This window comes from Muntiacus reevesi, chromosome 4 (genome assembly GCF_963930625.1).
Source record: "Muntiacus reevesi chromosome 4, mMunRee1.1, whole genome shotgun sequence".
Lineage (NCBI taxonomy): Eukaryota > Metazoa > Chordata > Mammalia > Artiodactyla > Cervidae > Muntiacus > Muntiacus reevesi.
The window spans coordinates 161,913,778-161,935,098 of record NC_089252.1 but is presented as its reverse complement, the minus strand read 5'-3'; the positions used below and the strand labels follow the sequence as shown (position 1 = coordinate 161,935,098).

The following is a 21,321-nucleotide window of genomic DNA, read 5'->3' as shown; positions in this document are numbered from 1 at the left end:
CTCCTGGGCACTTGGGCTTCACTAGTTCCTGCGTGTGGGCTCAGCAGTTGCGGTGTACAGGTTTAGTTGCCCTGTGGCTTGTGGGATCCTCTCGGACCAGGGATGGAACCTGGGTTCCCTGCATTGGCAGGTGGATTCTTAACCACTAGAACACCAAGGAAGTCCATGATACCTAACTTCGGACCATGAGACCTTGTATATCCCCCTTTTCTGAGAGTGGGTGTGACCTGTGCCTTCTATCTAACCAGTAGAATATGGCAAAGGTGCTGGGATGTATGTGATTACATGTTTTGTGATTATGCACATAGGATGTAGCAACCATCTTGCTGGAGACTTTCCTGCCTTGCGGGTTTTGGAAAAGCAAGCAGCTGTATTTGGGTTGAAGGTCTTTGGCTGAGAGCCAGCAAGAAACTAAAGCCCTGAACTGAATTCTGTGTGAATTCACACACACCCTGTGTGAGCTAGAAAGCAGATCCTTCCCCAGTCAAGTCTCAGATGAGGCTGCAGCCCTGGCTGACAGCCTGACTGAGCTCTGTGAGCCCCTAAAAATGAGACTCAGAGAAGCTGTGCCTTGATTACAGATCCATGGAGACTATGAGATCATGAATGGTATTGTTTTCAAGCTGTGAAATTTGCAACAGTATTGTCACACAGCAGTAGATAACTAATAGATGCTTTATAGGTATTAACTCATCTAGTCCTCATTACTGTCTCATTTCACACAATGGGAAAACTGATACATGAAGTATGAAACATAAGCAACCAGTCAAAGTTTACAGAGCAGTAGGTGGCAGGGCCAGAACTCAAATAACTAAATACTGAGGTAGCTACGCTACCAACCAGTAAGGTGTGCCGTCTTTCTGTACGTCTTAGAAACTTCTACTTCAAGTTGCTTCCAAATTTGATTTCTATAAATTATCCTTATAGCATGAGTGAAAAATCCAAATGCAAGGACAAACAAGATACACTAAATGAATGGACAGGTTGTATGTAACCTGATCAGCAGGGTGTGACGTGAAACAGGCTGAAGATCAACATATGCTACCTCATCTGGCCAAGTGCATCTAGGCTGCCTTCAACCAGTTGGGACGGTGTTCGCTGGTGACCTCAGACATATGAGTTCTTTTTATGCTTCTGAGTTCTGAGACCACATGGACCCCGTTTCCATCAGTTCAGTTCAGTCATTCAGTCGTGTTCGACTCTTTGTGTCCCCATGGATGGCAGCATGCCAGGCTTCCCTGTCCATCACCAACTCCTGGAACTTGCTCAAACTCTTGTCCATCAAGTCAGTGATGCCATCCAGCCTTTCATCTTCTGTCATCCCCTTCTCCTTCTGCCTTCAATCTTTCCCATTATCAGGCTCTTTTCCAACAAGTCAGTTCTTTGCATCAAGTGGCCAAAGTATTGGAGTTTCAGCTTCAGCATCAGTCCTTCCAAGGAATATTCAGGACTGATTTCCTTTAGGATGGACTGGTTTGATCTCTTTGCAGTCCAAGGGACTCTCAAGAGTCTTCTCCAACACCACAGCTCAAAATCACTAATTCTTTGGTGCTCAAAATCATTAATTCTTTCTTTATGGCTTCAAATATTACAAACCAGTGGTGATTCCTGTTTCCAATCTTCTATTTTCTCCTTTAAATGAACAGCAACACCCTCACATCTTTGTTCTCTCTTGCAGATGGTCTTCTTGACACAAGGATAAATATGTACAAGTGTGTTGGCTCTGTGTAGTATCAGCTGAAAACTCCTACTATTTCTCGCCTTTACTCCTTGTGCACAGAGAGCAGAAGAGTCTTTGTCACCATAATTACCGCCACTTTCATCTGGCCTCCTAGAAACAACAGTTCTTGAATATGCTTTACTAGAACATGGACAACTTTTATCATGCAAGAACTACAGTGAACAGGAGATGGTAAGGTCAGCTGGAAGAATCTTTCCAAGTTCTCTAGGCCATAACAAGAAGAAGCTGGGGAGGAAGCCTACTTCTAGTAGAAACTGGTGTAAAGTTACTTTTAGCATGGTGAAATGCTGAGCAACCCAATTTTCAATAACCCATCTCTGGTAGCTTCTAAGGAGAACAGTCTAACTAGAAAGGACAGAATTTAATGTAAGGGGAAACTTATGCTAAATCTAGGTAAAGTGATATTAAAATAACCCCTTAGGAGTGTAAAGCATATTTGAGCTTCTAGAGTCCAGTAAATTACCTCTCAGAGAATTTAAAAATATGCAGACATAATAATGAAACAAAGATAAAAATGAAAGATATGCCAAAAGGCTAGGAACAGGTGAGCATCTAAATTTCTACAATGAAGGGCTTGGAAATTCTAGATCTCTGGGATTGATGACAGGTCCTGGCAAAATTTTAGAAAGGATTATTATACCACTGAAGAAAAAGGCATGCAAACTAACATTATACAGGCATACCTCATTTTATTGTGCTTTGCTTTATTAAGATTTTACAAGCTGAAGGTTTGTGGTAAACCTATATCAAGATTTTTAGCACCATTTCCCCAACAGCATTTTCTCATTTCACACCTCTGTATCACATTTTGGTAATTCTTGAAATACTTTAAACTTTTTCATCATTACTATGTTTGTTGTGATGATCTGTGATCAGTGATCTTTGATGCTACTATTGCCATTGTTTTGGGGTGCCATGAACTGTGCCCATATAAGATGGTGAACTTAATAAATACCGCGTGTTCTGACTGCTCCACTTACTAGCCCTCTCTCTCCCTCTCTTTTGGTCTCTGTATTCCCTAAAACATACAATAATATTGAAATAAGGTCAATTAATAGAATTACAATAGCCTCCAAGTGTTCAAGTGAAAGGATTCACATGTCTATTGCTTTAAATCAAAAGACGGTTATGGTTGATTTGCGTTGTTGTATGCAAGAAATCAACACAACATTGCAATTATCCTCTAATTAATAGAAAAAACTCTATGATTAAAAAAAAAATCAAAAGATAGACATGATTGGAGACTTTCCTGGTTGTTCAGGGGCTAAGACTCTGTGCTCCTAATGCACAGGGGCTGGGTTTCATCCCTGGTTAAGGAACTAGATCCTACATGCCACAGTTAAGAGTTTGCATACTGCAACTAAGACCCAGTTCAGCCAGAAAAAAAAAGAAAGAAAAAAATTTAAAAAGAAATATAGACAGGATTGGGCTTCCCCGGTGGCTCAGAGGTAAAGAATCAGCCTACAATGCAGGAGTTGCAGGAGATGCAGGTTTGATGCCTGGGCCTGGAAGATCCTGGAGATCTTGCCTGCAGAATCCTATGGACAGAGGAGCCTGGCAAGCTATAGTCCATTGTGTCACAAAGAGTTGAAAACAACTGAAGTGACTTAGCATACGCACACACACACACACACACATAGACATGATTAAGCTTAGTGAGGAAGGCATGTCAAAGTGGAGACAGGCCAAACATTAGGCCTCTTATGCCAAAAAAGGAATGTAAAGGAAAAGTTCTTCAAGGAAATTAAAGGTGTTACTCCAGTGAACACACAAATAATAAGGAAACCAAATAGCCTTAGAGTTGATCTGGAGAAAGTTGTAGTGGTCTGTACAGAAGATCAAATCAGACACAATATCCCCTTATGCCAAAGCCTAACCTGGAGCAAGGCCCTAACTCCCTTCAATTTTATGAAGGCTGAGAGAGGTGATGAAGCTGCAAAAGAAAAGTTTAAAGCTGGCAGAGGTTGGTTCATGAGGTTGAAGAAGAGAAGCATCTCCAAAACATAAAAGCTCAAGGTGAAGCAGCAAAGGCTAACACAGAAGCAGCAGGAAGTTATCCAGAAGATCTAAGATAATTAATAAAGCTGGGTACACTAAGCAACAGATTTGCAGTATAGATGAAACAGCCTTCTATTGGAAGAAGACTTCCTACCATCTAGGACTTCCATAGCTAGAGAGGAGAAGTCAAGGCCTGGCTTCAAAGCTTCAAAGGTCAGGCTGATTCTCTTGTTAGGGGTTAATTCAGCTGATGACTTTAAGTTGAAGCCAATCTTCACTCACCATTCCCCAAATCCTAGGGCCTTCATAAAGGAACAAAGCCTAGATGACAGCAAATTTGTTGACAACATGGTTTACTGAATGTTTTAAGTCCACTGTGGAGAGGTACTACTTAGAAGAAAAAAGATTCCTTTCAAAATATGACTGCTCAATGACAATGCATCTGGTCACTAAAAAACTGATGGAGATGTACGATGAGATTCATGTTGTTTCCATGCCTGTTAACACAACATCCATTCTGTAGCCCACAGATCAAGGAGTAGCTTTTACTTTTGAGTCTTATTATTTAAGAAATACATTTTGTAATGCTATAACTGTGGAAGACAGTGATTCCTTTGATGGATCTGGGCAAAGTAACTTGAAAACCTTTTGGAAAGAATTCACCATTCTAGATGCCATAAATAATGTTCCTGATCCATGAGAAGAGGTCAAAATATCAACACTACTGAGTTTGGAAGAAGTTGATTCCAACCCTCCTGGATGACTTTGAGGGGTTCAAGACTTCAGTGGAAGAAGTAACTGCAGATGTGGAAACAGCAAGAAAAACAGAATTAGAAGTGGAGACTGAAGATGTCATTGAATTGCTATCAACTTTGATGAAACTTTCATGAATGAGGAGTTGTTTCTAATGGATGAGCAAAGAAAGTGGCTTCTTGAGATGGAATCTAGTCAGGGTGAAGATGCTATGAAGATTGCTGAAATGACAACAAAGCATTTAGAATATTATATAAACTTAGTTGATGAAGCAGAGGCAGAGTATGAGAGAGGATTAACTCCAATTCTGAAACTTCTACCATGGGTAATATGCTATCAAACAGCACTGCATGCTACAAAGAAATCACTTATGGAAGGAAAAGTCAGTTGATGTGTCTAACGCCACTGTGTTATTTTAAGAAACTGCCACAACCACCTCAGCCTTCAACAGCCACCAAACTGATCAGTTAGCAAGCATCAACATGGAGGCAAGATCCTCCACCAGCAGAAAGATTACAACTTGCTGGAGACTCAGATGATGGTTAGCATCTTTTAGCAGTAAAGTATTTCTAAATTAAGATAGATACATCATTTTAAAAAGACGTAATGCTATGGCACATGTAACAGACTACAGTGAAGTATAAACATAGCTTTTACATACAATGGGAAACAAATTCATATGATTTACTTTATTGTGATATTCGCTTTACTGTAGTGCTCTGGAACAGAATCTGTACTGTTTCCAAGAGATACCAACATATAAGTACAATACAATGTAAATACATATTTGAGTATTTCAGTGAGCTCTGAAAAAGAACTCTTGTGATAACTTGCGGACAGTACAGAGTTCTGTGAACTGAAAGTCTGTGGCTTTGAAGCTCACGGAGGATGATACCCACAGTGATATCCTGAAAATCACTGTGGATGGAGGAGCGTCAGGCTTCTGGTCTGGCTGCTGCGGAACTCCGTCCTTGGTACTGCTATGCTCAAAGTTCCTAACAGTGTTAGATGCTTGTAAAATGTATGGTGAATTCACTGCTAAGAAGAGCGGTAAATACAGGAGATGTGCACGAATAGAAACGATTTCCACTATGTTGGAAAGATGAGCTGAATCATTTGAGAGCTGGCTACAAGAGCTGAACGATGAGGGGCTTTGGATTAAAGTAATGTAAACTCAGATGTTAGCTTGGTTGTTGGATAAACCTGGGGAAGTTACATGAGCCTCGTGAGACTTCAGTTCTTCCCCCATAAAATTGGTATCATTAAATATCTCTTTTGAACAAATAAGACTGGTACACAAAAGATGCTCAACAACTGTTAGTATCCCTCCTCTGTTCCTCTTCTCAAATCCTCCTAGCTGAATATAATCGAAATACATGTACAGACAACCGAACAAAGGGCACCGTGTTGCCCGGTGTTAAATGAAGTTCTATGTTGAAGGGAGGAAGCCGAGCTCCTGAGAGAAATTCATGAGAACAAGGACTACTAACTGCAAGTTCCATGTAAACAAACATCATTTGTTCATTAAAAAATGCAATTTTAATTGTCACTAATTGAGTAGAATACCCAGATCAGGGAAGGTCCTGGTCTTCCTGTACTCTGCACTCTTCAACTGGAAGAAGAATTCAGTGTTTGCTGCCACATGCTAGAGAGCCTCCCAGGCTATGAAAAATATTACACAAAAGGCCAGGTTGAAGGGAGGAACGTGGTTTACCTGGTTAAATAACAATGATGACTCAGGGAAGAACTGATAGGTACATCCAAGTGTTTGAAAGACTTTTGGAGAAGTTCAGAAGAATCAAAAGAGCCACTGGGTAGAGATATAAGGTAAAATGTTGGCATAAGGAATGTTTCCTAACAGGTAGAGATGTTAACACATCACTGACCAGAGACATATCAATACCGTAGACCTTAGTTTCTATAAAAATCCACCAGTCAATAATGTGTTAAAAGCAGGGGCTACCTTTCAGTTCAGTTCATTTCAGTTGCTCAGTCGTGTCTGACTCTTTGCAACCCCATGAATCGCAGCACGCCAGGCCTCCCTGTCCATCACCAACTCCCAGAGTTTACTCAAACTCATGCCCATCAAGTCGGTGATGCCATCCAGCCATCTCATCCTCTGTTGTCCCCTTCTCCTCCTGCCCCCAATCCCTCCCAGCATCAGGGTCTTCTCCAATGAGTCAACTCTTTGCATGAGGTGGCCAAAGTATTGGAGTTTCAGCTTCAGCATCAGTCCTTCCAATGAACACCCAGGACGGATCTCCTTTAGGATGGACTGGTTGGATCTCCTTGCTGTCCAAGGGACTCTCAAGAGTCTTCTTCAACACCACAGTTCAAAAGCATCAATTCTTCAGCACTCAGCTTTCTTTATAGTCCAACTCTCACATCCATACATGACTGCTGGAAAAACCATAGCCTTGACTAGATGAACCTTCGTTGGCAAAGTAATGTCTTGGCTTTTTAATAAGCTATCTAGGTGGGTCATAACTTTCCTTAAGTATCCTGTCACTAAAATAGTGAAGCAGGAGGAGTCAGATGTGAGTTTCCTATACTGAAAGAAGAAAATAAAAGGAGAGATGTGTGTGCACAGGTGAGACTGTGATAGGTTTTGGTGTTTGGAACAGAAAGAGCACGATGCCTCTTCATTCCATCTGAGCATTTTGTAAGGTTTGATGCATAACAGTGATCAGAGCATAAAGTAGGTAATTAAGAAGTCTTTACTATAACAATCATGGACCACACCCAGTTATGAACCCTGCTGGGTGGGAGAATTTTTAATGAAGAAACATTTTCTTGACTACAAGGAACTCAAAACATTAAGCCCAGGTGGTACAGTGGCAAAGAATCTGCCTGCCAATGCAGGAGATGCAGGTGTGATCCCTAGGTCAGGAAGATCCCCTGGAGAAGGAAATGGCAACCTGCTCCAGTATTCTTGCCTGGAAAATCACTTGGACACATGAGATTGATGGGACACAACTGAGCGACTGAGCATGCATTAATACAACCTTAAATTAGAGATAAGTCTAGAACATAGGAAAACAATTGCAGAGCAACTTGAAACAGGATGAGCTAACCTGCCAAAAGGTTTAATAAAATCACATAATACTCTGCGTGTTCATAAAAAGAAATGCTTATGAAAGGTCATAGGGGAGATGGAATATGATATATGGGGATGACATGGGGTATCAGCATCAGATGTGTGAGTTCATTTTATCCCTTTTTGATTTGAAGAAGTCAGGGTTTTAAGAGAGAAGAGGTTTCTATTTAGTTAGGGATCTACAGGGCTGCAGGGTAATCCTGGATGTTGCCTAAGGCAATCCACTCTTCCAGTCTTTGAAATGACACCTCCTCCTCTGCAAGCCTGTATCATCTCCTTCCTCTTTGTGATGACCTCACCTATTATTTCAAGAAGAGCACAGAGCCATCAGAAGAGGATTTATGTGTCTTCTTAGCAGGGATCTACCATAATCCTTCTACCATTGTGCCCCTGGATTCATCTGCCATTCTTCCTGCTGACACCTCCGCTGCATGCTGGGAAGCTCCCTCCCAGAACCTCTTCAAAGATGATGCTTTGGCTTTCATCCCTTTTGCTTCCTGTATCAATTTCTCTCATTCCACTGACTCAATCACATCAGCACACAAACACGCTGTACCCTCTCCCATATTTAAAACGAGTCTCCCCAGATCACTTATGCCCTCCAGCTACTGTCCCATTCTCTTGCTTCTCTGGATAGAGAAAGTTTTTTGAAAACTTGAAAGTGTTGTCCACATTCTCTGACTCTGCACTCAGGTCCTATTCTCACCTCAGCCCACTCAAAGCAGGCTTTTGCTCCCATCATTTCACTGAAACTTCTCCAGTTAGGGTCGCTAAAAACTTCCTTCAAAGAGAATCCTATGGCCAGTTATCAGTCCTCATCTTATTCCTTTTATCATCAACACCTGACTCAGTTTCTTTCTCCTCCTTAGTCCCGTGTGGTCCTTAACTTGGGCTCCAGGGCACCACATTATCCTGCTTCTCCTTGCACTGTGTCTGTTTTTTCAAGTCTTCTGCTGAAACTTCCTTCACGACTGACTTCTGAAGGTTGAACTTCCCCAGGCTCAGACCTTGAACCTCATCTCCATCTATCTGCACTACCAAGATGATATCTATGCCTCATCCACAAGGGTGTACACACAAACAGCTCCAAAATTTATAGGTTTGCCAGGTGGCACTAGAGGTAAAGAGCCTCCCTGCCAATAAAAAGGATGCAAGACGTGGCTTCGATCCTTGGGTCAGGAAGATCCCCTGGAGAAAGAAATGGCAATCCACTCCAGTATTCTTGCTTGGGAAATCCCATGGACAGAGGAGCCTGGTGGGCCTCAGTCCACGGGGTTGCAAGAGCCAGACATGACTTAGTGACAAAACCACCATCACCACCACCACTGAACTTTACTCCGAGTTCCCCATTCCCTGTTTCCACTGATCCATTTCTTCCTCAGTGGGTCTTCATCTTAGTAAATGGCATCACTAATTACCCAATTAAGAGCAAAAATCATGGATTCATCTCAAACTTCTCTTTTCCTCTCGTATTTCACAACTAACTTGTCAATAAGGTCTTTGGACTCTTCCTTCAAAATATGGCCATTTTTTTCTACTTCTACCTCCATCAAGCTAGTTGGAGTCACCATTATTTCTTGAATGAAATACTGCAATGGCAACTGACCTCCCTGTCTCCATTCCTGCCTCCTTAAAGTCTATTTTTCCACTTAGACGCTAGAGAGACTTTAAAAATGCATCAGTACCTCAACTGCTCAATCCCTGCAATGGTTTCCTGTCACACTCAGAATAAAACTCAAGCTCTTACCTTGGCTACAAGTCCTGCAGAACCTACTTTTGTCTTTCTCTCCAACCTCATCTCTCACCACTCTCAGCATTGCTTCTTCCTTTCTGGCCATGCTGGCCTTCTCTCCATTTCTTGAACAAGAAAAGCTTGTTCTGACCTCAGGGCCTTTGTACTTGCTGGTCTTTTTGGCCTAGAACCCCCTTCCTCCAGACCATTATGGGTTCACCCTTCATTTTAGACTCACACAATTGTTACTGCCTCATTGAGGCTAAATAACAACAATTAATTGAGGCTATCCTAGATTTTCTTTTCAAACACATGTCTTTCTGTCCAGCACTCTCTTCCTTATGCAGTAAAGTGAAAGTGAGAGTTGCTCAGTCATGTCCGACTCTTTGCGATCCTCTCCAGGCCAGAATACCGGCATGGGTAGCCTTTCCCTTCTCCAGGGGATCTTCCCAACCCAGGGATCGAACCCAGGTCTCCTGCATCGCAGGCAGATTCTTCACCAGCTGAGCCACCAGGGAAGCCCAAGAATACTGGAGGGGGTAGCCTATCCCTTCTCCAGGGCATCTTCCTGACCCAGGAATTGAACTGGGGTCTCCTGCATTGCAGGCAGATTCTTTACCAGCTGAGCTACCAGGAAAGCCCCCTTACAGAGTAAGTCCCCTACATAACGAATCTTCAAGTTTCGAACTTTCAAAGATGTGAATGTGTGTTCCATCAGTGTCAGGCATGAGTGATGTTGCAGCTTGCTCTCCATCTCCTATTGTTGACAGTCCTTCAACTCTATCATCTCCAACCTCATCTCCCTCCTCCAGTCAGTAACTCTTCTTGCCTGCTCATCAATACCAGCCCCTGTATGCCAGCTGCTGTACAGTGCTACTGTACTTTTCAAGGCACTGAACTGTAAGATCAAAAATGTTTTCATTATGCTTTGTGCATGCTTGTTTTCTATATATTATTTGTGTGAAAAGTATTATAAACTTATTATGTACAGTACTACATAGTTGTTAGTTGGATACCTAGGTTAGCTCTGTTGGACTTACGAACAAATTGGACTTGCAAATGGAACCTGTGCATATGTGAGGGATTCACTGTACTAGTTTATTTCACATTATTGCACCTAGCACAGCCTGACCTCATGTTAGACAGTGAATGTTTGTTGAGTGTCTGCCTCCCCCACTAGCATGCCAACTCCAGAAGGACAGAAACATGTAGGATACTGCGAGCTTCTGGAACACTACCAGACACATACAAAAAATAAGAGAAGATCATTTAGTTAAAATGGACTTAGGGAGCAAGTAAAAGATTGGCTGGAGGAAAAAAAAATGATATGGTGAAAGAGGCAAGGATGAAATGTGTGGAATCAATGCATAAGCAGTTTACATTCTATGTAGAAGGCAGGAAAGCATGAGTGTCACAATCAAACTTCTAAAGAGAAAAAGATTTGCCAGGTGCCATCAGGTATTCCTTCCTCCACCCCAATTTCAAAGCAGAAATCTTCATAATATCAGTTTACCACCTAACTCAGTAAGAGTCCTTAGAAATGTGCAAGGATGTTTAATAATAAGAGAATTGAAAATGTACATATTGAGCACAGGGCCCAGAGTCATTCTTAACTCATTGAATCAGATAATGGGGGATATATATGATCTGATTTTAGAAATCTCTTCGCAAGATGAAATGCTCTGCTGCAGAACAAAGTGACTCATTTCATCCATTCAGGGCTATCTTAAAACTCTGTTATCCTAAGGTTTTAGAAAGGAAACACGAAGCAGAGAGTCATGGTGCTACTAGCTTAAAAACAAGTATTTAAAAACCTGCTTAGCCAATTTCAATTTTTTTCCTTGAAAATCACATATGTATAGAATAAATTACAGCACAGCCTACAGCATAGTATCAGTTTGGCTCCTCAGTTCCTGCTAGCCCTCAGTTACTTAGAGAAACAATGGCATGACCCTTGCCTCTACTTATAGACCTACCTGTAATCAAGGGACTGTCAGTGATGACTGAGATGGATTCTGCGACTTGGACAGACAGCCCACTCCTACCCAAGGCTCCTGCTCACCTGACATTTTCTTACATTACTTGAGAACAGACGCTCAACTGACCACTAGGAGTCAAAGTCTTTTCACCTCACTTTCATTAAGAATTCTCCTCATCACCTTCTCTTTTCTCTCACTGCTCAGGATTCTGGTGGAAATTCATTGTTATCTAAATGAATTTTAGACAAGATTTTATTTGATCCACTACTTTCTAGCCCTGTGACCTTGGCCATGTTAGTTTAGCTCTCTGAACTTGCTCCCTCATCTATTAAGAGGGAAATGAAGAAAAGTTAATTCCTAGAGATGTTGTGGAAGAAATGCAACATTATTTATCAAAATGGTTTGGTCGATACCTGTAATATGGCATGAAACGAATGATAACAAGTATTTTTCTAATTATCTATGGTTTCCTTCATTCTCTCTTTCTAGATTAGCTTACTCCTGTGATCACTGCATTTGTGTTATTCCCTAGGCTTTGGGTTAACACTGTTCAACCTCCTCTCTATCAGTATTTCTCATCATTTTATAGCAAAAGCCCCACATGCCTTCCACTCCCGTTCCAACGCCCTGCTGCTGCGCTATAAATCAACAACCACTCATCAATATACTGACAAACTGGGGTTCTCAATGTCATTTCTCTGGAGAAGAATCTCACTCCAAGCCAGAGCTTCCCGAAGGATATTGCATATAAACATTGATGGATGTATATGAGGGAACAAATAAACCTTTAAAAAAAACATTTGCAGAGATGTGCATGGGCCTAGAGTGTGTCATACACAGTGAAGTATGTTAGAAAGAGGAAAACAAATAGTTTAGGTTAATGCATACATGTGGAATCTAGAAAAACAATACTGATGAACCTATGTGCAAAGCAGAAATAGAGACACAGACACAGAGAACAAAGCTATGGATCCCAAGCAGGGACAGGAGGAAAGCAGGAGGAATTGAGAGACTGGAACTGACACATACATGCTATTGATACTATATGTAAAATAGAGAATTAATGAGAACATGCTATATAGCCCATAGGACTCTATTCAATGCTCTGCGGTGACCTAAACAGGAAGGAAATCCAAAAAAGAGGGGGACATATGTATACACACAGCTGATTCACTTTGCCACACAGTAGAAACCAACTAAAACAACTAACCTCCAATAAAAATTAATGTAAAATTTATATTAGAAAGTATAATTAGCATATCGAATTCAACATAATAAAGCAAAAGGGAAAAAGTGAATCCATTTACATTCACTTAAAATCATATTAATTATAGTCAAGGTAGACCACAGATACATAACAAACATGAAGATGACAAAGGAGTGATTGAAACTGGGAAGTTGTTCTAAGTCATGTTGGCCTGATGGATAAGAAAGGGGTATTAACAGGCCCGAAGGCTTTCTGTTCTACCGTAAACTACGTAAGATGGTCCTTCTATTTCCCTAGTGCGGGGGCTTCCCTGGTAGTCCAGGGGTTAGGATTCCACACTCCCCCTGCAGGGAGCATGAGGCGACCCCTGCTCAGGGAACTGAGATTCCCTAAAACGTGCACAGTGTGGCCGGCGGGGGCAGGGGGCAATATATATATATATATATATTTGATTTCTTTCCCTAGTGTCAATCAGTTCATACAACTTTCTTTTCTCTCTCTCAGTTGGTTTAATGTTGTGTTACAACACAGGCATACAACATAGGTGATTCAGTTACACGTATACATATATTCATTCTATCTCAGATTGTTTACACATATAGATTCTTACAGATTACTGAGTAGCATTCCCTGTGCTATAGAGTAGGTCTTTGCTGGTTATCTATTTCATCCTTACAACTTTCACCTAGTCTAACTCTCTCAAGCAACTTAGTTAAAAAAACCCGAACTGAAGGCCTCCCTAACTTGGAGAGCAGGAGAATTCCTTTTTCTTCAGTGTCTAGGAGACAAAAAAGACTTTCTCCTTGTGCACATCTCCTTGAGCCTCCTTGTAAAATGTTTCCAGACACTGGAGGTTGCGCTGGCTCGTCAGAGTCACCATGATTACTGTGTGTACCCAGAGCACGACTCTGACCAACAGTCACCACGTCTATACACAGGGGGACTCAGGGAAGATCCAAGCAACAGGACTAATTCATTGCACATCATTTCCCGTAAATTGCATGCTGGAAGGATGATTGTTTAAAAATCATTTGCTGCCGATGTACCACTTCATTATATTTCACCCGTGTTTACTAAGGCGGGAGAGAGGTTCGAGCATAATAGACTGTCATTTCTCTGAATTGCTAATGAAAGCCGCAGTGCTGAACACACAAATCAAGCCACTCATTTTTTGCCCAGCGCGATCTGAAAACTCACTATGTACCACCAGCCACAGAGCAAAGTGGATCAGCTCTCTGGGGGAAAATCCTTCATGTGTACCTGACATAAGAAGTAATAAGTTCTGCTTTGCATCACTCTATTTATAGACTTCAGTTATTTTCACATATTTTTTGGCCTTTTTTTCTATAGCAGCATGCATTCTCAAATGAATCAGTCTCATCTTGTCAATTTTACTGTTAAATTGGGCTTAAATATTCTCTTTAGGTGTTAGAGGATTGCAGAGACATTTTCTGCTCAAACAGGAACAAATGAGACTGAGGGGAGACCTTTGGTCTTTAAAATTCTCTAGCTTCTAACTGACCTATATTTCATTCATTAGTCTTAGGCAGCAGATGATTTCCTTAGAAATGCCATATTTGGTGCAGCCCCAAGGCCTGGGTGAATAGCTGTTGCATGGCATACGATGAGTCAGAAAATACAAGGTAAACGGAGACTATGTCGAATTTTTGGGGGCTTTTTTGGTAGCAAAGTATACTAGTCATGAGGTGACTAATTCAGCACAAGGAAAACCTTCCTGCTGATCTTTGCCTGCTCATTAATTCCATAAGCATTGACTGAATCCTTACTATTTGCTAAGGACTGCTCTATGTGCTGCAGACAATAGTAGTAAACAGGACATATAAAGAACCTGACCTAGGGTATCTTACGTTTTAGTCTGAGAATGAGAAAAAAATAAATGTATCAGTCAGTTTCAGATGGTGATAAGTACTATGGAAAATTAAATAAACAGAGGCACGAGCAGAATCTCAGACATATTTGTAATGCTGCCAAGAGTCTTGATTTTATGATCTTAGAAACTTGTCTCTAAAGAAGTGATATAGCTTTGACAATTTCTTAAATATTCAGTAATTACAACATTTGTATCACCGTTTTGAGTTCTTGATGCTGACTGTTGGTCTTGATGCTGCTCTGGCAGGACACCCCCTATACTGTGGTCCCCACAGTCTTCACCTGGGCCCACTGGGATGTCTTGGAGGATGTGGGGACAGCCTGACTGAGCAGCTAAGTAGCTCCCCTGTTGGCATATTCCTCCCATATGAGTGATCCCGTCACTAAGAGCAGAGTTTGATTTAGCATCTTTGGGCAACATCTGCAGCACCCTAGCACCATTTTTTTTAAAGAATTATTTATTTATCAACTTATTTACTATTAATTTTCTTTTTTGGTTGTGCTGTGTGGCATGCGGGGATCTTATTAAATAGTTCCCCAATCAGGGATCAAATTTGTGCCCCCGTAGTGAAAGTGTAGAGTCTTAACTACTGGACAGCCGGGGAGGTCCCTCATGCCTTTTTTTCCTTTAAGTTTTAATTTTTAAAATAATTTTAATATTGCATGAGACCTGCAGGAACACTCTAAACACTCACTCCTTGATATCCTTCATCCACACACACGTACAGAGACATCTCTCCTTTTTTCTTTTTTTTGCATTATTTGAGTGTGCATTGCAAATATAATGACCCTTTACCTCCATTCCCCTGGTTTTGCTGAGATGTAACTGACAAAGCCGTAAACCATGTACAGTGCACAGTGTGATCTGACCTCCATTCCCCTGGTTTGATTGAGATGTAACTGACAAAGCCGTAAACCATGTAAAGTATCCAGCGTGACGACCTGATGCGCACACGTCCTGTGCGCCACCATGCTTTGTGCGACGTGACACACGCTTGCGTCAACCAACTGGTTTCCCATCGGTGAGACACGCTCCATCTCTTGGAGCGGCTCAGTGGTGGAACTAGACAGAGAACTAGGCCTGAAAATCAGCGGAAATGCCCTTCACCCACCTGAACAGTATTAGAGCTATAAAATCCTAGTGTAAATGTCACTCTATATATCTGCTGTAATAATGAAAATTTAGATCAATGAAGCGTCAAATTGTATGTTAACAAAGGGGAAAACGCTGAACAGAGAGGGCAGAACTTTAAACATTCCTGTCCTTCCCTCTTAACTCAAGGTCGCCAGCTTCTGTGTGGGGCCAAGGGCACTGGGTTATTTTCTACACTTTGATTTTTCAGTAGGTGTCGATGCTTCCTGGAAGTATTCCAAACAATATATGTGTATACATCTTGGGCTGATTAACATTTCAGACTCTCAATTCCATATCTGTATACCCTCTGCAAATAACCAAATGTGAGATACAAGAAAGATATATCATCTTTATCTTATCATGACCAAATTGATAAATGTCTTTTCTCATATTCTAGGAGAAAAAAAAATTCTCACACAAAATTTTGAGGTCTCATTTCAGCTACAGAGTTAAGATGATTTTCCTGGGGGCACCAAAAGTTTGGAAGTGCAATAGATATGAACACTTGACTTCTTCCTGCTTTCGTGAATTGCCCCAAATTCTTTGCCATGAAAAAAATAAACAAAGAAAGCCATCCTACCTGGAAAAAGGAGGTAAATTGAATAAACAATATATTAACTTTAGGCTTTCAGGTCTAGTGTGGTATTCCGTCTTTTCATGAACATTAGATAGACATGATTAAATAAGTCACAAATTATTGTAAAATGTGTTAAAACAAGAGTCTGCAATAATTTGGACAAACCCTCCATGTAGTCAAACTTTGATTTACCAGTAATCTTTCAAACAAAGGAAGATTAGACTGCCAGATTTTTTTTTTTAAATAACCAGAGATGTGGAATAGAATCTGCTAGTTCAAAATACTTGGAATTCATCTTCTCTTTGAAAAAGAAAATGACTAGAAAGGAGGTTAAAATTTTTTTAACAGAATGTTAAGTTTTTAATCTAAATTTAAACTTTAGTGTCATAGAGACATTAGCGTCATTTCTTTTCCACTATTATCATTACTAAAAATTTTATAAAACCTTATGAAAGACCAAAAAATCTTTTTTTACACATTATGCCATAAGAGACATGATTAAAATGACAAGTTCCCAAATAACATGAAAAATGCATTTCCCCTTTATGCAAAGCAAATGTATTTTGCTCCTAAGAGATGTTTAATCTATTCTCTTTTTTGGGAAGAGATGGCAGGGGGATGAAAGGATTTACAGTTAGAACTGTCATTTAATGAAAGACACATATTTGACTTGTGATTATAAAATAACTTGTAACAATTTTGAGTTTAGACAGCAGTAGTGACTTTTGATATGAATGAAAAACAAATTGTATTTCTGTTAACATTCAAGGTTACTTCTCTGAGTCAGAATTATTAAAAGTTACCCTTTATTATGCCATGGGAACAGTGGAACCAATGTTAACAAATCTTCTCTATGTGTATGCATACAAATATTTACTACAGGAAGCATTAGGTTTCTACAGAATTAGTTTAAAAGAACAGCTTAATCTTTCATAAAAACTTTTATAAAGAACTTTAATATGCTTTCTACTACCTCATACTCTTCCTCCACCCCCTCCATCAGAGAGAGTGCTCCCGTGAATGGTCAAATTCAATCACCATCATTGGCTCATTGGGAAGAAATGTGAGGAAAAGCCATAGTTCCTTTATAGTTTCAGCCTCTGAGTGTTTGCTTACTCCCTAGCAGTTGGGGCACCAAAATGGCCCTGGGACTGCACTTGCCCTGAGAAATGCCTTTTACTGAAAAGATCCAGGGGCTAGTAGAGGATCCAAGCTTTTTTAAAGGTCTCTTTCAGCTCACTGGTGCATTTTTTGTCTAGACACATCTTTCCTTGACACTTGGGTGTTCATAATACTCTTGAGGGAAGTAAGGTTGGGAGGAGGCTGTAAACTCGCCCTTTGCTCTGTTAGCTCTACGGTGTTGACCTTAATTTATCAGGAGGACGCCTCGGGATTTTTTTCAGCAAATAATAAAGAGGGTGCATTTTCCCGGTGTCTGTGCATTTCTCTCTTTTGCAGTCTCTCTCTCTCTCACCAGAACAAGAACTAACAAGTATTTTTAAGTAAGACAGTAAAAGTTTAGAACTCCAACTGCCAGAACTCAGTCAAGAAGCAGTTTCCAAGAAGCTCCTAAATTTTCTCCTTAAGATGTAACAGCAAGTCACAATCACCTATTAACCACTTTGGTTTCTTAGCCTTCTAGCTGGTGAACTTCTTTTTCTCTTGAACTGTTCTAAATAATTAAGAGGATTTTGAAGACGTCCAACCCTTTTGGCTGATACCTTTTAAGAAAGAACAAAAGTGTGTTTGTTCATGCTCAAACTCCAGGAAAATAACCTCTGATGCTATTAAAAAAAAAAAGGTTCCTTGATTTCAGTGACTTTAGAATTGATATAAGGGACTTCCCTGGGGGTCCAGTGGTTTAGACTCTGTGCTTCCAATGCAGAAGGTACAGGTTCCAGTCCCAGGTTGGGGAACTAAGATCCCATGTGCTATGTGGCACAGCCAGAAAATAAAAACAAACAAAAAAAACACCCTACCAATTAAAAAAAAAAACCTGACATAAGGAAGAACAAAAGGAAAAAATATATTACGAAGAATCACTGTGTGTCATGAACTAAGGATTGTAATTAATAACTTCTATGTACCTAACATATAACTTTAAAAACTACTTACTGATTTTAAGGTGAAGCCTGGCCCATAAACCTGGGTTGTAATTTAGTATGTAACACTGGAAAACCCATGAAAGGAAAATATGAGACTAGTTCAGGGCTTCCCTTGTGGCTCAGATGGTAAAGAATCCACCTCCAATGCAGGAGAGCCTGGTTTGATCCCTGTCCCTGGAAGACCCCCTGGAGAAGGGAATGGCTACCCACTCCAGCATTCTCGCCTAGAGAATCCCATGAACAGATAAGCCTGACGGGCTACAGTCCATGGGATCACGAAGAGTCAGACACGAGTGAATGACCAAGCATGCATACACACAGTCAGTGCTTTTGTTTAGTACCATATAAAGTGGAAAGGACGGTGGGAAGTCTCTTTACTCCTCCCAGCAGAGGATTACTGAGTACCAGCTAATTACAGAAGCTGAAAAGGAATTGATGGATAACTGGCATTCTTGAATTTCAAACTTTGGGGACTGCCTTATTGCTGACAAGGAGAAAGCAGAGAACATGGCCTATAGCTGATTGCAGTAGTTTTTCTAAACATGACCAGCACTAAGAATGAAATTTTATAGGTTGGAATAGAAGAAATCTCAGCACTGGGTGAAGCCATATAATTAGAGGTTTCAAATTACTTTAGAATCTTCAAAGCACACATACAAGGATATGAATGATTCACAATATACCTCTTTATAAGCCACATACTTTCATAAGAAATCAAAGCCTTCATAATAAGAAAAAAATAACCACAGGTAGTTCTTATAAATAATAATCATGAACAGGGCAGAAACTGGACTTGTCTTGCTCTTTGTTCAAGTGGAAAATTCTCCCTTTATTGACAGATTTGCTAAAGCATCCAATGTAATGTTCGAAACACTGCTTTGCTTTATCTTGAGTTGTTAAACTACTGCACTCTAAAATCCTGCTACTAAACTTTAGCTGTACTCAGTTTACTTGTTTTTAATATAGACAGGCATTATTTTTTATACTAAATGTACTATGCAATAGATACTAAATGTACTTATGCTTTTAACACTTCTCTTAAGGACAGTTGCTATCATAAGAGGTTTTCCATGAATAACCTAATTCAGATAAAGATTGAATAATATTTTCAATTTCCTTCCTACATTTATTTTAGAATGTGTGTCATTCACAAATTCAAAATTTCAAACTATGGAAGTCTGGAGGTAAAGACATTTGAAGATATTTCTTCAAAATGTTTGTGGAGGAAAAAAGGTATTATACATTGTACTACAAGAAACCTCATCACAGCTTCCTAAAGAAACAAAGTCCCAGAATTTTACAAGAATTGCTCAGTAGAAGTAAATCCAAGTTCAAAGAGACAAGAAGAAAGGAGTAATTTGTTATTCAGCATATATACGATCTGCCACAGCAATTTTGAACCACTTTGTTCTGCTGGGTTTGCCTTAGTAAAGGGTTAGATGCTGCTGTGAGAATCATTCCCTGAAAACAGAGGTGAAAGTAAGTCAATGAGTGAGAGCTGATATAAATTCAAGTCATTTTACAAAGGATTTGCACACAAGATGAATTTTCACAAGTTGGCAAGCTTTTCCAGAATCTTGCTTTCATGAATGTTATTTGAACAAGTTGTGTAGAAGGCAGTCTCCATTCTATGAGATAGCGGTGCTTTTTTTTTTTTAAACCAAGTTGGAACTATTCAGGTCACCAAATAACAGGGATCAAAAGTAAAACAGCTGAAAAATCCAACAGTCTGGTCTAACCTGGGATGCTCTGTCTCCTCACAGCCAATGCTCCATCAGGCGGCTTTGTCTGGCTGGCGGATTTAGTGTAGGGACTCTCATCTGCAAAGGTACAATGAAGGCTTTGGTTAATTTCCATCCAGTTTCTACTGTAGTGAAGGTCTTTCAATGGATTGCAATCCTTCTGCCAGAGAGAGGTGATACGGTACAGTAGAAAGAGTCCGTAGACCTGGGTCCTAACCTGGGTTTAGCCGTGGGAATTGGTCAAGTCATTTAAATATGCTCCGAACATCAGTTTCCTCCCCCGTGAAAGAGGGATATGTATTTGCACCCATCTCTGAGGATTGTCAGGATCAAGCTATAATGCACATGAAGGCATAGAATGGTAAGACGTTTGTAAAAACAGTACACAGATGATTTGCCTGTCACCTATATTCATTGATAAATAAATATCCATGAATATCAGTAACAGGAAGACAAGGAAGGAATAAAATGGCTCAATGGGCACTAAGAATAAACTAGGAGAAGAACAAAGGAAAGGAAAAGAAATATTATATTTCAGAGAAGCAGATGACAGAGTGTTAGTATTGCAGGGGGAATAAAGACACACAGAATTAGTGGGTTCCTACTGAAAGTATGAATGGGCATCCAGTGGAAAATAAAGGGAAAGGGACATTCGGGGCAAGACCAGAGAAGCTAGGTTAAGAATAGAGAAGGGAAGATGGTTTGGGAAAAGAAGACACATATTGCAATGAGCTGATTTGTCCTCTTAGAAAGAGATGGAAATAACTTGGAAAACCATAGAAAGAGCAACTGAAGAGCCAGAAGGACTAAAGCTCAGTATATCTGTGACAGTTAGTCAAGAAGCTGAATGAGCAAAACACGAGGTGAAAAAACCATACAAGTGATGGATCCATCAAATTCTAAGTAATATGACTTTTTTTTAATCTAGGAAAGGATTTAGTCTGACTTGGAATATAGGTGTAATAATCCAGGATGGCAAATATTAGGGTGAAATAGAAAGGAAATATTCTTTTTAGTCGGCATAGGACATTTGTATAGAGTAAAAGAGATGTCTGAGTGACAGTAAACACTTTCAAGCATAGGATGTATACAGCCTGAGTAGATATAATGTACAATAATTACCTAGTAGATCTACTCAAGCTAGATGACCCAAAGGTTACTTCTGGTCTACTATCAGGCTGCTTTGTTGTTGTTGTAACAAGATATCATTAAATAATTAAAAACATCATTTTATTATATATGAAAACTACTAAAATATAACAAGGATTTAATTCAGCAACAAGCTTTTGTCATCTGAAAACATTAACTCTCCCAACTAAGTGGTTCATGTTGCAAAATTAAGGAACTCAACTCCTCTTTAGGATG

The 21,321-nt window shown here is 40.1% G+C and overlaps 1 protein-coding gene across 1 annotated transcript in view; it reads right to left on the bottom strand.

Moving 5' to 3' along the window:
- The window catches only part of GRIP1 (glutamate receptor interacting protein 1), a 203,823-nt gene extending 183,752 nt beyond the window's left edge, over positions 1–20,071 (bottom strand). The window contains exon 1 of the mRNA XM_065935093.1: positions 19,954–20,071. Within this exon, the coding sequence (XP_065791165.1) occupies positions 19,954–20,071 (118 nt within the window). The remainder of the gene's footprint in view (positions 1–19,953) is intronic.
- Positions 20,072–21,321: the final 1,250 nt, after the last annotated feature.